General features: G+C 54.2%; 1 protein-coding gene across 8 annotated transcripts in view; it reads right to left on the bottom strand.

Annotated features, from left to right (window-relative positions):
- Positions 1–4,825: 4,825 nt before the first annotated feature.
- Positions 4,826–13,420, bottom strand: part of LINGO1 (leucine rich repeat and Ig domain containing 1) — a 197,160-nt gene continuing 188,565 nt past the window's right edge. For all 8 annotated transcript variants that reach the window (XM_053595444.1, XM_053595445.1, XM_053595447.1 and 5 more), the window contains one exon: positions 4,826–7,700. In XM_053595444.1, the coding sequence (XP_053451419.1) occupies positions 5,844–7,688 (1,845 nt within the window). In that variant the 5' untranslated portion in view covers positions 7,689–7,700 and the 3' untranslated portion in view covers positions 4,826–5,843. The remainder of the gene's footprint in view (positions 7,701–13,420) is intronic.

The raw sequence follows: 13,420 nt of genomic DNA, 5'->3' as shown, positions 1-13,420 counted from the left end.
GGAACTGATGTGGCTGTGCCCACTTCACAGATGGGAAGGCTAAAAGTGGTTCAAAGCAAGGAGCCCAACCTGCTGCTTTTTCTGCAGTGAAATGCTGGTGCCCTGAGTATGACTCCTGACTTTGGCACCTACCTGCCTTGGGCCCTAGGCGATGACTTGTCCTCCTTGAGCCTCTGTGTTCTTATCTAAAAGGGAACATGTTAGAACCACCTCATGTAGGGGTAAGTAAGAAAAAGTACATGCAGCATCTGCCCTGGTAAAACCCTAGGTAAAGAGGAGCTATTGTGATTGTTGCTGTTTCTCAGTACTTCTCTCCTATGCCTGCCCACCGTGGGAAGGACATTGGAACAGGGGACAGCAAACAGGTTCAAGTACTGGCTCTTACCAGCTATAGGTCATTGGGCCAGGCCCTATCACTATATGTTCCCTACTCCTGAGCAAACCATAGCAGCCTGTGCACCAGTAAAAGATAACTTCCAAAGGTGGCTCACCTCCAACTCACCTCCCACATGCCCTTTTGCTGGGTGACTGCGTAGCTCCTCTTGTCAAGAGCTGGGGTCTGTCCTCCCTCCCGTTGAACCTAGGGGGACCTGTGATTTGCCTTGACCAACACAACGCTTAGCCAATGTGATGCTGTGGACTTCCTGGTCTATGCCTTGACAGACTGGCAGCTTCCATTTCTGCCATCTTAGAGCACTGAGCCATGTGGAGAAGACTGGCTAGCCTGGAGAGACATGTGCAAAGAGAGAAGTGAGCTGTCCTTATGTCCTCCTGTCCTCCCCAGCTGAGGGGACACACATGGTCAGAGGCCATGTGGGATTTTCAGCTCCAGACAAGTCTCCCCCATCAATACCAAACAGAACAGAGATGAACTGTTCTCACCAAGCCCTGTCCAAGTGGCAGTACTGGGGACAAATAAATGGTGGTTGTTTAAAATCACTAAATTTTGGGGAGGTTGTTACGTGGAAGTAGATTAATGATACCACTCTTTATCTCTTCTGTACCAGCTTTACCCAGACTTGGCGTGTGCCAGGTTGAGCTCCTTGGCCACAACTTGCTGGGCAAGGGGATGGGCACCTGACTTCAAGGCAGCCCATCCATTGGCCTGTAGATGATCAATCAGATTTCTTTTTTTCTCCTGTAAGCCAAGAAGGAAGTGAAGGAAGTGAAGGTGCCATCCTTGGCCAGGTCCACTTCCAGGTCCTTGTAAGTGAAGGAAGCTGGAGCTGAGGTATTTTGCATGGGAGCTGGGGGTGACAGTTAGTCCTATATAGGCTGTTATGTCATCAGAGGACACCAAATTGAAGAGAGCAGCAGGAAAGGTGCCAACACAGAACTAGGTTCTGTAAGGGCCCTACTAAATCATTTCACTCAGCTGGTCTGTGTTACCCCTATTCCTTGGGCTACATGTACCCCGACTCCAGGCCCTGGAATACTCAAGGTTCCTTGGCCGGCTGGTGACAGAACTTCCCCAGGGACTCCCAATACCAGCCATGGGTCTTCACTGCTCCTCTGACCCATAACCCCTTCTCCTTTACCCCCCTACCCCTACTCCCAACATACACAGGTTGTAGCCTGGCCTCCAGGGCCCCCAGGCATGGCTACTGTCTGTCCTGGGCAGATAGGAGTGATGGCCCTGGAGTCTGCTCCCACCCTCCCTATACAGCTGAGGCCTCCAGCACCAAAGCAGAGGGCATGGTCAGGTTTGGTTTGTATCCCAACCCCCGTTGCAGTTCCAGCTCTTTGGCCTCCCGATGTGTCCTGCACACAGTCCCTTATCCTACCAGTTCCTGAGTTCAGCTACCACTCCTCTGCTTGTCCATAAAGATGCCATGCTAAGAACAGTGGTAATCAGTGTGCCCCAAACAGGTGCCACACACCATGTAGGTGGGCATTTTATAACACTGTCTTTAATCTTCCCAGATACCCTGTAAACATAGGATTCTTACCTCACTCTGCATGTGGGGCTCAGAGGTAGAAATGGAATTTGAACCAAGGTCTGCTGGACTCCAAAACCCTGTTCCACCTGGCACTCTGCTGAGAAACTAGGGAGGTAACTTTCCATCTCTGAACTCATATTTGGACTTGTGAGGAGTAAACCAGGGAAAGGTCCTGGTGCTCACTGCTCCCTCTAATGCTCATCCTCCTGGTGCCATCCTTGGCCAGGTCCACTTCCAGGTCAAGGGTGGTTTCCAAGTCTTATTGCCCCTTCTCTTCAAGGCATGCCTGTCTCATGGAAGAGAAGGTCTAGGGATGCTCCGGTCTTGGTCTCCTGGCAAGTGGGCTAGACTCTTGATTTTTCCCTAGTAGCTTCCTCCAATCTCATCCCTATGGCCTTTCCCTTGGTCTATGCCTTGGCCATATCCCTGTGGCCATAGGGATGAGATTGGAGGAAGCTACTAGGGAAAAATGAGCAGAGCAGTCAGCTCCCTATGGAGTTGAGGTGGCAGGACATCCTGACTTTACAACCTCATCGGATCTGTGGAGGGATGTGGGTGGCCCAGGAAGCCTCTGGCCTCCAAGCCACAGCTGGGTTCAGGCTTCAATTGCACATGTGCCAGGGCAAGAGGATACCTGTTTCTCTTCTCTCCCATTTGGAGGCTGTCAGGCCAGGAAGAAAGTAGCTTCTCCAGCCTGGCTTCCCAGGATGGTCCCCTTAGATCTGGCAGGGCTCTAAGCAGCCGTGGACCTCATTTATGCAACTAGGAAGGAGCTGCACCAGGACCGAAACCCAGGCCTCCTGGCTTCCAGCCTGTGCACTGCCTAGGCCCAGGCTTCTCTGCTGGGGCCAACCCAATCCACTCAGCCTAGGCACTCACATTCTCCACAAACTGACCCTCTTCCCCCATCTGAAAACAAATGAGTCATTTTCTCGTGTTTCTCGGGGGGGTGGGGGCAATTCCCTCCCACTAGCCAGGAATAAATTGGCCCTGACTCCCCACCAAAACCAAAACCTTGAGGTATCCCAGAGGGATTAAGTGACAATTCTATAAGCTGCCTCTTCTAGGCAGGAAATGCAGGGCCTGTGCTTTGGTCTCTCTTGGGAGGTGGGCAGACCTGCTCGGTTCTTGAAGTCTTGCAAGATAGCACTGGCCCCTTGTTGCATACAGGCCCCTTGTGCCCCAAAGTGTTCTCCTGCCAGGAATGGCTCTGAGAAGCCCTAAGCTGGGTTTAGAAGTCTGTGGCTCTGGGAGTCTGGAATTAGGCCCTAGTTCTATCACTTAGTAGCTCTGTGACTTCTGATAAATTACTACCCTCTCTAGTCCTTCTGCATCTGGCAGGATCTGCATTCTAGATCCTTCTGCATCTGTATTAGAGTTGGATAATCATCACCACTACCATTTGTTGAGAGGTTACTGAGTGTCAGGCACTGCCCCAATCAACAAATCTTTTCTCATTTAATCCTCCAACAAATCTTTTCTTGTTTAATTCTCCTAACAACCCAAACTAGTAAGATCATCATTATTTCATTGGTGGTAAGACTGAAGCTATAGGAGTTAGGTAATCCCACACAGCTGGTAAATGCTTAAACTGGAACTCAAACTCAGACCTGACCTCAAACCTCGCAGCCTCATAACCTCTAGTCTAGACTGTCCCCCAGGGACCCTCAACTTTTTGCCCACCAAAATTCCAGGAGGATCCTATTTCCCCCAGGGATAAAATCATAATTCAGAGAGCTGGAGCCTTCCCCAGAAACTGGGTGGTGGCTGGGTGAGGCCAGGGTGAGGACAAGACTGGCCCAGCTATGGCTACAAACTGCACCAGCTAGAACCAGAAGCAGAGCTGCCTCTCAGAAAGTCTTTAGATGGAATGAATGAATGAATGAATGAGCAAATGATTGACTGAGTGCCAACTCCATGCTGGACTGTGCCCACCATGCCATCCCCTCAGAGGTTTGGTTTAGAAGGCACAAGGCATGTAGCTAACTAGTTCATGCCAGCGTAACTTGAGGATGGCTGAATCCAAAGAGTCCCCAAGGAGAAAGAGGAAACATGGAGGGGAGGGACCAGGCCTTCCTGATATTGGTGCCCCTCCCTCCTGACCGAGATTGGGAGTAGATGAGCACATGGTCTGATGGCTGAGCCACTGGCCCAGCTTTTGGAGCCAAGGCCCATGGACTCCAGGCAAGTTATAAGGTGACAAGGTGACTGCTGACTCTTCATACTCTGTTATATGGGGCTCCCTCTCCAGGCTTGAGTTTGGAATATATAGGTTTGGTTTGAAGGGACAGGGCTGAGGGGAGGTGGGCAGATGCTGTTTTACCCTCCTGGTAAGCTCACGTGCAGGGAGATCCCAGCCTCAAACCCAGAACCCCTGGAAGTCCAGGATAAGCTCCAAGTATAGGCTAGTGGAAGATGGGGCAAAGCTGGATGGTGACCTGGGACTGGGCAATCTCAAGGCAGCCCCAAAACTGCTTACCTCAGCCCCCACAGACTGGGCACTTTATGTGGGAAGTGGCATACTGTAGGTGCTTGATAAATGCTTATGGAAAGAAGACTTGGAGAGAGATGATGTTCCCAATCACCGCATAGGTCCAGGCCAACATTTGAGGGGGCCTCCAGCTCCTACAGGGGCTCCCAAACCAGAAGTGGCAGAATCTCTGATTCTCACAGGCCACAGGACCCCCCTGTGAGTCTAGAGCCCCATCTCTCCATTCAATGCTTCCAGCTGCAGCCTGGCCACTGTCCTAGCAGGAGCCTCTAGAAGTCTCTGGAGCTGTCCCTTCCTCTAATGCCCCCCCAAGCCCTGCCCCCATGAAGCTCCCTTCAGCAGCACCCCCTTCCCACAGAGAGATAATAATGACCATAATGAGAACAATCACCCACATGTGTGCACAGCGCTTTACAGGTTACAAAGTGTTTCACATACATCATCTCATCAATTCCTCACAACAGCCCTGTGAGGTAGGCAGGGCGGGGGAGGGGGGGTAATGTTCCCATTTGTACAGATGTGGAGACTGAGGCCCAGAGAGACCAGTGACCCGCTTGAGGCCACATAACAAGTGAGCAGCAGAGCTGGGACCAGAGGCTAGGTCTCAGTCCTACCTCAGGCCCCTGGCTCTCTCCACTGACTGTGCTGTCCCCAAGGAGGACCCCAGCCCCTGTCCAGAGTCTCAGCCACACCCAAGCCAGGCTCCCACCTGCAGGCAGCAGTGCTGCCTGGTAGCCTAGCAGACAGGTCTCCACCCCCACTGGCAGACCCATCCCCTCCACCCACTCCCTGCAAACAGTCAGCCTAGAGCTGGGCCCAGGCCTGCACCCAGCCTGCTCCTGATGGCAACCTGGCAGGGTGGGCAGGCAGATGGGGCTGGAACCTCCTTTCCTGTTTTCCTGAGTGATCCCTCCCCACAGGGGAAGAGAAGAGAAAGGAGGAAGAAGAGGAGGAGGAGGAAGAGAAAAACAAGAAACTGAGTTGGAAGAGGCCCTGGAGCAATCAGGACGTCAAAGTTTGCATTCCGACTAGCTATAGGAAATAGGTTTTTTTTCTTTTTATTATTTCAAGTTTTCATAAAAATCCATAATTATTGAAACCCAAGTTACAGAGGAAGTTCGTAACTTTTTTATTGTATTACTGACTCTGCCGCATGTCGGTTTGCCGGCTTTTGACTCCAGTCTGTCAATGAACGCCCCTGTGCAGTTGGGGTCCCCAGGCCTGGACTTCTGAGGTCCTGGTAGAAAGAGGGCCGGTGGTGAGGGCTGTGGGGGGCAGCAAGGGATGGGGTGGGAGGGAGAAAAAGAAGTGTGGAGGGGTACTGAGAGGGTGGGAAGGACTGGGGAGTGAGCGGTGGCGGCCAGGCCCCTTCCCCTGCCGGCTGCCTGGGGGTCCCTGCCCCCCGCCCGCCCTCATATCATCTTCATGTTGAACTTGCGGGGCGCATCTGCGGAGCTGATGCCTGCATCCGACTTCCGGGGCACATACTCGATCTCAATGTTGTGCTTCGTGTTGCCCTTGCCCCGGCTCCAGAGAAACAGCAGCACCAGGCAGAAGAGGACCACGCCCAGGAAAGAGATGAAGCCCATGGTGGTGGCGATGATGAGCGTCTTGATGTCAAAGGGGAAAGGCACGGTGGCGCGGGTGCTGTTGGCCTCTCCCTCGCCGGGCTGGTTGGAGATAAAGGCGAAGGTCTTATTGGGCTGATGCGGCCAGTCGGGCGAGTAGCTGCGCACATGCAGGTGGGCAGGCATGGAGTCGTTGCCGCCTGCGTTGGCCGCGATGCACAGGTACGTGCCGTTGTCCTGCACCTGGGCGTAGCGCACCTCCAGCGTGCCATCGGGGAAGACGGTGAGCCGCCCATTGCTCTTGGCTGAGACAAGGTGCTTGCGGGGCGAGAGCCAGAGGATGGCGGGCGGCGGGTCGCCATCTGCGCGGCACACAAACTGCACCGTGTGGCCCTCATCCACAAACACCTGCTGCGCCTTGCGGTCCCGGATGCGGGCGCGGCGGCAGGTGAAGTAGTTGGGCAGTAGCACATCGGGGAAGTCCTTGAACTCCTTGCCCTGGACGAACTCGGGCGTGGCGCACGTGGGCTGCTGCCGGTTGAAGTTGAGCCGCCAGCGGCGCCGGAACACCCACAGGAGTCGGCAGTCGCAGGCCAGAGGGTTGGAGTCCAGGATGAGGGTCTCCAGGTTGCCCACCGAGTGGAAGGCCGACTCCTCCAGTGTGGTCAGCTGGTTGCCAGAGACATTGAGCACTCGCAGGTAGTTGAGGCCGCGGAAGGCATACGGCTCCACCACCGCCAGCTGCCCGCCCACCAGCTGGATCTCCTGCAGCCGCAGCAGCTCATGCAACATGGAGCCCTCAATGGTGCTGATGGGGTTGTAGGAGAGATTAAGGAAGCGGAGATAGACCAGGTGGCGGACGGCCAGGTAGGGCACGGTGGTCAGATTGCAATGTGTGATGGACAGGGATGTCAGGTTGAGGCCGTATAGGCAGTTGGGTGTCATGGTGTCCAAGTAGGGCCAGTGGGAGATCTCCAGGACTTTGAGTCGGTATAACCTCTTGAAGGAATAGTCCCGGATGGCATTGATGTTGAGGTGCCGCAGCCTTAGGACGATGAGACCGTGCAGGTGGGACAGCGCCTCGGTGGGGATGGAGGTCAGGTTGCATTTCTCCAGGGTCAGCTGCTCCAGACTGTTGAGGCCACTGAAGGCGCGGTGGGAGATGTACACCAGGTCGTTGTCGCCAACCTCCAGCGACTTGAGGTTGTACAGGTCCTGGAACATGTAGTCCAGCAGGATGACGATCTTGTTCTCGCTGATGTCCAGCTTGGTCAGGTTACTGAGGCCAGTGAAGACACCCAGCGGGATGAGCTTCAGGCGGTTGCTGCGGAGACCCAGCGTCCGGAGGTTGAAAAGGTTGTTGAAGGCGCCAGGCTCTACGGCGCTCACGATGTTCTCGTTAAGCTCTAGCTCCTCCAAGTGTGGGAAGCTGGCAAATTCGTCCTGGTTGAGAGTTTTGATGCGGTTTTTACCCAGATCCAGCAGGCGAGTCTCGGTGGGGATGCCCTCGGGGACCGCCACAAAGCGCTTGCGGTGGCAGAGTACAGCGCGGTCCTGGGCAGAGCACTCACAGCGGGGTGGGCAGCCCGTGGCCGAGCCTGACAGCACTGAGCCCAGCACCAGCAGAAGGATGGGCTGCCAGCAGGCCAGGAGGGGGCTAGGCATGCTCCTTGCACTCCCCGCCAGCATCCTCTCGCTCACCTGTAGCCAGGAGCAAGCACAGGACAGAGGTGGCAGTTAGAGGGCAGGGTTTGACTGGATCCCACCTGAGCCCTCCTGCCTGTCGCGATGACCCTGACAAAGAGAGGAGGGGGTCCACATGCCCAGGCTAGAGGGCCCTGGTAACCTCCTGTTGCTTCTCCCTGCTCAGTCTTCCCAGAGGACTCTCCCAGCATCCCTGGGAAAGGTGCTTTCAGCCAGTTACCCCAGAGGAGCCTGGGACACTGGCACCATTTCCTTCACATTCTGTAGGCAGTGTGACTCCAGGCATGCACGGTCCAGCCCCACCCAGAGCCTCAGCTCCCTTGGGCTGTGAGGGATAAAGCCAAGCGTGCTCAGCTGCCCTGGGCTCACAGATGAGATCAAAGGGGCTCAAGGGTGGAGGCCTCTGGGAACCACCAGACGAGGCTGAGGCTGTTTTCAGCAGAAGTAGTGCAAGGGCTTCAAAGGCTGCTAGGACCCAGCTCCTGCAGGTGCTGACGTTGTGCCCCCTCCCACAGGTTAGCTGGGCACCAAACCTAATGGTACCTGCCAATGTTCATAAATCTCCCTCGTGGGGTTCTTAGATTGGTGGAAGGTGCCCTCATCCAGAAAGCCCAGCCCTGAAACCAACTTCCCTTCCTCTGTACCTGCAAATCTTCTACCTGGCCTCCTGCAGAATCTGACCTCTCCCTTTCTCTGAGTCCCAGTGATGTCTCAGCTGAGGCTCCTGAACTCAGGGCCCTCGGCATGTTTGCTCCTCCCCCTGGCCTTGGCTCTTAAAGTCCTTTCTTCCCAGAATGCCCCTTTCCCTAGCTGTTGAAATCCCACCCTCAAAGCCTAATTTAAGTTCTTTGCTCTGAAAAGCTTCTTCTGCTTCCCCAGTAGGAAGTGTGCTCCACCTCAAAAAATCTTCAAGCCTTCTGTCTGTCTCTCAGGGTTCCAGTCACCTAGTCCCAGGGTTAGTGCTAGTCTAAGGAAGGTGCAGCCAGACTTCCACGGTCCAGGATGGCCAGGCCACCTTGGAGGTACCTGTCCACAAGCTGGCACTGAGGATGTGATGTTTGTTCAAGCTGGGCCCTACGGCCATGCAGGGCTTGGGTGGTGGTGACAAGAGAAAGGGTGCTGGGAGAAAGGGCCCAGACTAGATGGTCTCTGGGGTCCAAGCTGCAGCCATCTTGCTATTGCTGAGGCCAAGACTCACCCCTGCTCTTCCATCCCACCCTTCAGGACCCCTGGCCTTGCTGCTGTGTCCACATCCTGCACATGTGGCCCTCATGGGGCTCACTACAGGAAGGGGAGGCTAGGTTGGATAGCCCACCTCTCTGCCCCAGCTCCGGCCCTTTTCCCACCCACACCTTCACATAGTTTCTGTTTTCAAGGCCACATTCATCCATACTTGTCATCCATACATCAACCATTATGGCAACTGAGGCTCAGAGAGGTTGTGGCTGCCCCAGAATACCCAGACAGTAGAAGGGGCAGATTTGGGACAGGAGCTCTGGTCCATCAGTCTCCAGTGGTGCCACACAATTTCAAATGCTCTACCCGTCATTCAGGCCTTATAGGCACTTCCTGGTTGTTGATTAACTAAGTGACTGACTAACCAGAGAGGACCCAGGGCATCACTGACATGTGGAATCTGCAAGGTTTCTTGTTATCCCCCAGGGCTTTGTCCACCCTGAGCACCCTCTCTTCATCCAGACTCCTCTGTGCTCCAGCCTCTTCCCATCCCACCCCCACCAGGCTATTTTCCACAGTCACACATGCTCCAGTGCCCCACTAGAAAAGCAAACATCCTGACAGGCAATCAATAAGTAATTGGGCCGGCAGCTGGGGCTGGTGCGAGTATGAGGCTGGAGACTTCAAGAGGCAAATAGGACTTTTAGCATCCATCTCAGGGCTGGGCTGAAGGGCAGGATGGGAACTGCTGGAGAAGAGGCTGAGGAATGAGGGGGATAGTGAGGACACTGGCCACCCCGAGATGAAGGCAAGCCCCTCACCAGGATGTGAATCTGCCTGACACCATCTGGCCTCAACATACCCATCTACCTCCTCTCCCACCATTCCCCTCAGTGAAACCACACAGATGTCCCCACTTGTCCTATACAAGTGCTTCTAAGCCACCTCCTGAAGAATGGGCCCAGCAGCTTTTGTGGACTTCTACCCCAAATGCAACCTCCTCTACAAAGTCATCCTTGACATAGTCCATCAGATAGCAGTTCTTGTCCATGACATTAAAGCCACTTTATTCTTATTAGTAGTGATATTATGTAATTGGTATATGGCACGCCTCATTCCAAATGTGCTTTGAGCCCAAATGACAAAAAAGTTATGCTATAAGATAAAAAGATAAAAGCTAAAGAAGAGAAGCCAGTCAGGAAAGAATGCCACAGTCTTGTATAATGACTAAAAGTTAGAGCTTCCTAGTAGCCTAAGCAAAGAGGGAATCATACCCCCAAACCTCAGCACTTGGCACCTCTCCTGTCATGTATGTTTAATCATGAGTCAGTCATGGGCGGATCTGTCTTACCTACTAGAGAGTGAGGTGCTCAAGGTGATACTGTGTCTGTAGCCTCAGAGCAAGTTGTACGCAGAACCGACCCCAGTGAGTGTTCTTTGATAGGAAGTGTGTGGTCATGAGTGAGTTTTTGCAGGAGAGAGTTTTTGACGGAGCTGGCTCACTTAGCAATGAGAGACCCAGGGAGCTGAAATATGTTGGTGGAAAAGCTGGCCAGCCTTGGTTGCAACCTCCAAGCCTGGCAGACCGATAGAGCCATGGGCCATGCTCCATAGGACCACACTCCATAGGACCACGCTAGCTGTAGAAGGACATGTTATGAATTGCTTCCCCCCTTGCCTGTTACATGTGGCTACTTGAAAGGTGGAGAAACTGAGGCCCACACAGGCTAGGATGTTTGCCCAAGCTGGCACAGCAAGAGCATAGCATGCCGGACCTCATATTCTGGCCTCATACCCCCATGGGGTCCCTGTCATCTAGGGATGCTAGGGTCATATCTGTGGAGTTATCCAAACTGCTGAGTGGGCAATGTGCTGCTCTTGCCATTTTAGCACTGTTAATCCTATGGGCTACTCCTGGAATTGCCAAGAAGAGGTGTTTTATGCATTTTAATCAGTGTTTTATTTTGGATCCTTGCCCCCGAAGGGCTTTCCATAAGAGTGAGTTTAAAAATTGGACCAATAAATATAGAGGAAATAAATATTGAAGGCAGGTAGGTGGGCAGGCAGAGGAGTGCTGTGTCTGGGGCACTACACACAGACCCCACAGCCGCTAAAGTCCTCCCTAATCCTGTGGTGGCAGAAGCTGAGCCATCAGCTTCACGCTGCAGAGGGTAAGACCCAGGCTCTGAGCTGCCCCCACTCCTCCCAGGACAGATAGACAGGCCGCCAGCCACCACCATACCCTCACTCATGTTCCTGGGCAGATACTCCTGTCTCAGAAATGCAGTGCTTCCTGACACCTGCAGTTCTCTGAGGCTGCTGTGTGACCTTAGGCAATGCCTGTCCTCTCTGGCCCATCTCACCCACTTCACAGTGAGGGGCTGGATTCCAGGTTCCCTGAGGGAGCTGCCAATAGAAACCAGACTTTCTCCAGCTGGAAAGTTAACATCTTTAAACCTGGTTGGGGGGTAAAAGGGAGTGAGGGAGGTGTTTCAGGGCCCAAATTGTAGCTTCACTAGGGCTGGATCTATTTGAGGGTGGCCCCATGTGGGTTGGCTCCCCTGACTGGGCTATCGCATTCAAGATGTCCCCATGGGGGATTAGGGTTGGACAGGAGATTGGTGGAGAAGAAATGGGGAGTCACCCATGGGTGGATTCCCACTGAGGGAGGTCAGAGGTCATTCTTTCCCACAAGACAGCATCTAGGGACAAAGGTATGTCTCCTCCATAGCACCCAGCCAGGCCCACACAAACCATACCCTTTTAGAAAAGGGGGGGAGCTAACATTTGGAGAACCCCTGCTATGGGCCAGGTTTGTGGCTTTATACACATTTTCTCAGAAACCCTCACACCAGCAATCAAAAGAGGTATTTCTCACCCATTTTATAGATGAGCGAATCTGAGGCTCCCAAAAGGGAATTCAGTTGCCTTAGGCCTGGGCCACAAAGCCAGCGGGTGGCACTGCTGTTTCTCCTGGCCTGGCTGCCTGCCCCCAGGAACGGCCTGGTGTGAAGGGGGACTTAGTTTGATCTGCAGGCGGCCCAGGAGAGGGGCTGGTGTGGCAAGTCAGTGTCAGGCTGAAGCCCCAGCGCAGAGGGAAGGTGCTAGTCCTCAGCTACACCCAGGTGTCCTGCCTCCAAACCCTGACAAAAGCCTTTCCCCAGCTTTCAGAAAATGATGTGCTGAACACGCTGCCTGCGTGTTGGCAGTGTTCTTCCACCATAGCCTTCTCCTGTGCCTGCCACTGCTGCCTGTGTTTGAGTGTCACCTAATTTGGGGCTGGCTGCAGCGCAGGATGGCAGGTATAGTTATTTTAGGTTTACAGTATCAATATTTCATGGTGCTCCCACTCAGAGCTCCTCAGGGACAGCAGGGATCCCCACACACACAGCATGAGATCAGGTGTGGAGGCTGCGCTCCGCGGAGGCTGTGGCCCAGGGCCCTCTGAGCAATGGGCCTCGGGGTTCTCCACCTGGCTGTGTGGCCAGGGGCATCTTCCTCTCTTCTGAAGGAGGTGGATGTGCCTGATCTCATCTTGCCTGGAGGCCTGCCATGCCTGTGACTGGGTCCACAGTAGGGTGGGAGTGAGAAGGGACCAGGAAGGAGCAGACCTGGGAAGAGGTCCTGGAGGGCTTCAGAAAGCCTGCCCTGTGGTCCTGCCCAGCTCCACGGCCAAGAAAGGACTAGGAGATTGGGAGACGGAGAAGGTAACAGAAACAGAGAGCACAGAAGACACATCGTGGGCGAGACAGGAGAGAAAGAAGACAGAGGCAGAGAAAGCAGAGTGGGGAAGCAGGAGAAAGATGGGGCTGAGGGCAAGTGGAGGGGGCCAGAAGTCAGGGAAGAGAAAGGACCACAGCTTGCCCCATGGACCCTTTCCTGAGCTCCCACCATGTGGCAGGTGTGAGCGTGGGGCTTGTTAACACATCCTAGCACCACCAAGACCCACCAGGTGAGTCTCAGAACTTCAACATCCAGGTGGGGAGGCTGAGACTCAGAAAGGTGAAGGGACTCGTTTGTTCTGGATTGCAGAGAACAGGCATGGTCTGGGTTCCTTGTACTCCCCAGGTTCCTGCCTGTCTGAGGTCCCTTCTTCACTTCAGCTCCAGAATGCTGCTGGGTCCAGTTTATGAAATGATAAAGAATGGAAGAGGGACGTGTATCTGCTCAGACTTGAAAGGACTCCAACGGTTACCCCAGCCTGGTCCTTTCTCCCACCACTCCACGCCTGGAGGCCTTCAGAACCAGCTCACATTTTTCCCCAAGCAGCTCAAGCCTCAGGAAGAAGGGATCAGCATCTGTGGGTCCCATCTGGATCTCAGGCACCACCCTCTAACCAGCACTGCTGGTGTGCTTCTCTCCCCTCCGTCTGTGGTAGTGTCTGCAGTCTCCTGTCACAGGGCCCCCAGACTGAGAGCCCCCTCTGCAGGGCTGGGTCAGATACAGCTCTATACCTGCAGGCCCAGCCTGCAGCCTCATCCACCTCAAAGGGGCAGACAGCCCATCCAATAGCTGCTGGACAGCTCATGAGGACATCAGGA

This window comes from Nycticebus coucang, chromosome 6 (assembly GCF_027406575.1).
Source record: "Nycticebus coucang isolate mNycCou1 chromosome 6, mNycCou1.pri, whole genome shotgun sequence".
NCBI classification, from domain to species: Eukaryota; Metazoa; Chordata; class Mammalia; order Primates; family Lorisidae; genus Nycticebus; species Nycticebus coucang.
Note: the sequence above shows the minus strand (reverse complement) of the source record. Positions and strands in the feature narration are given on the sequence as shown.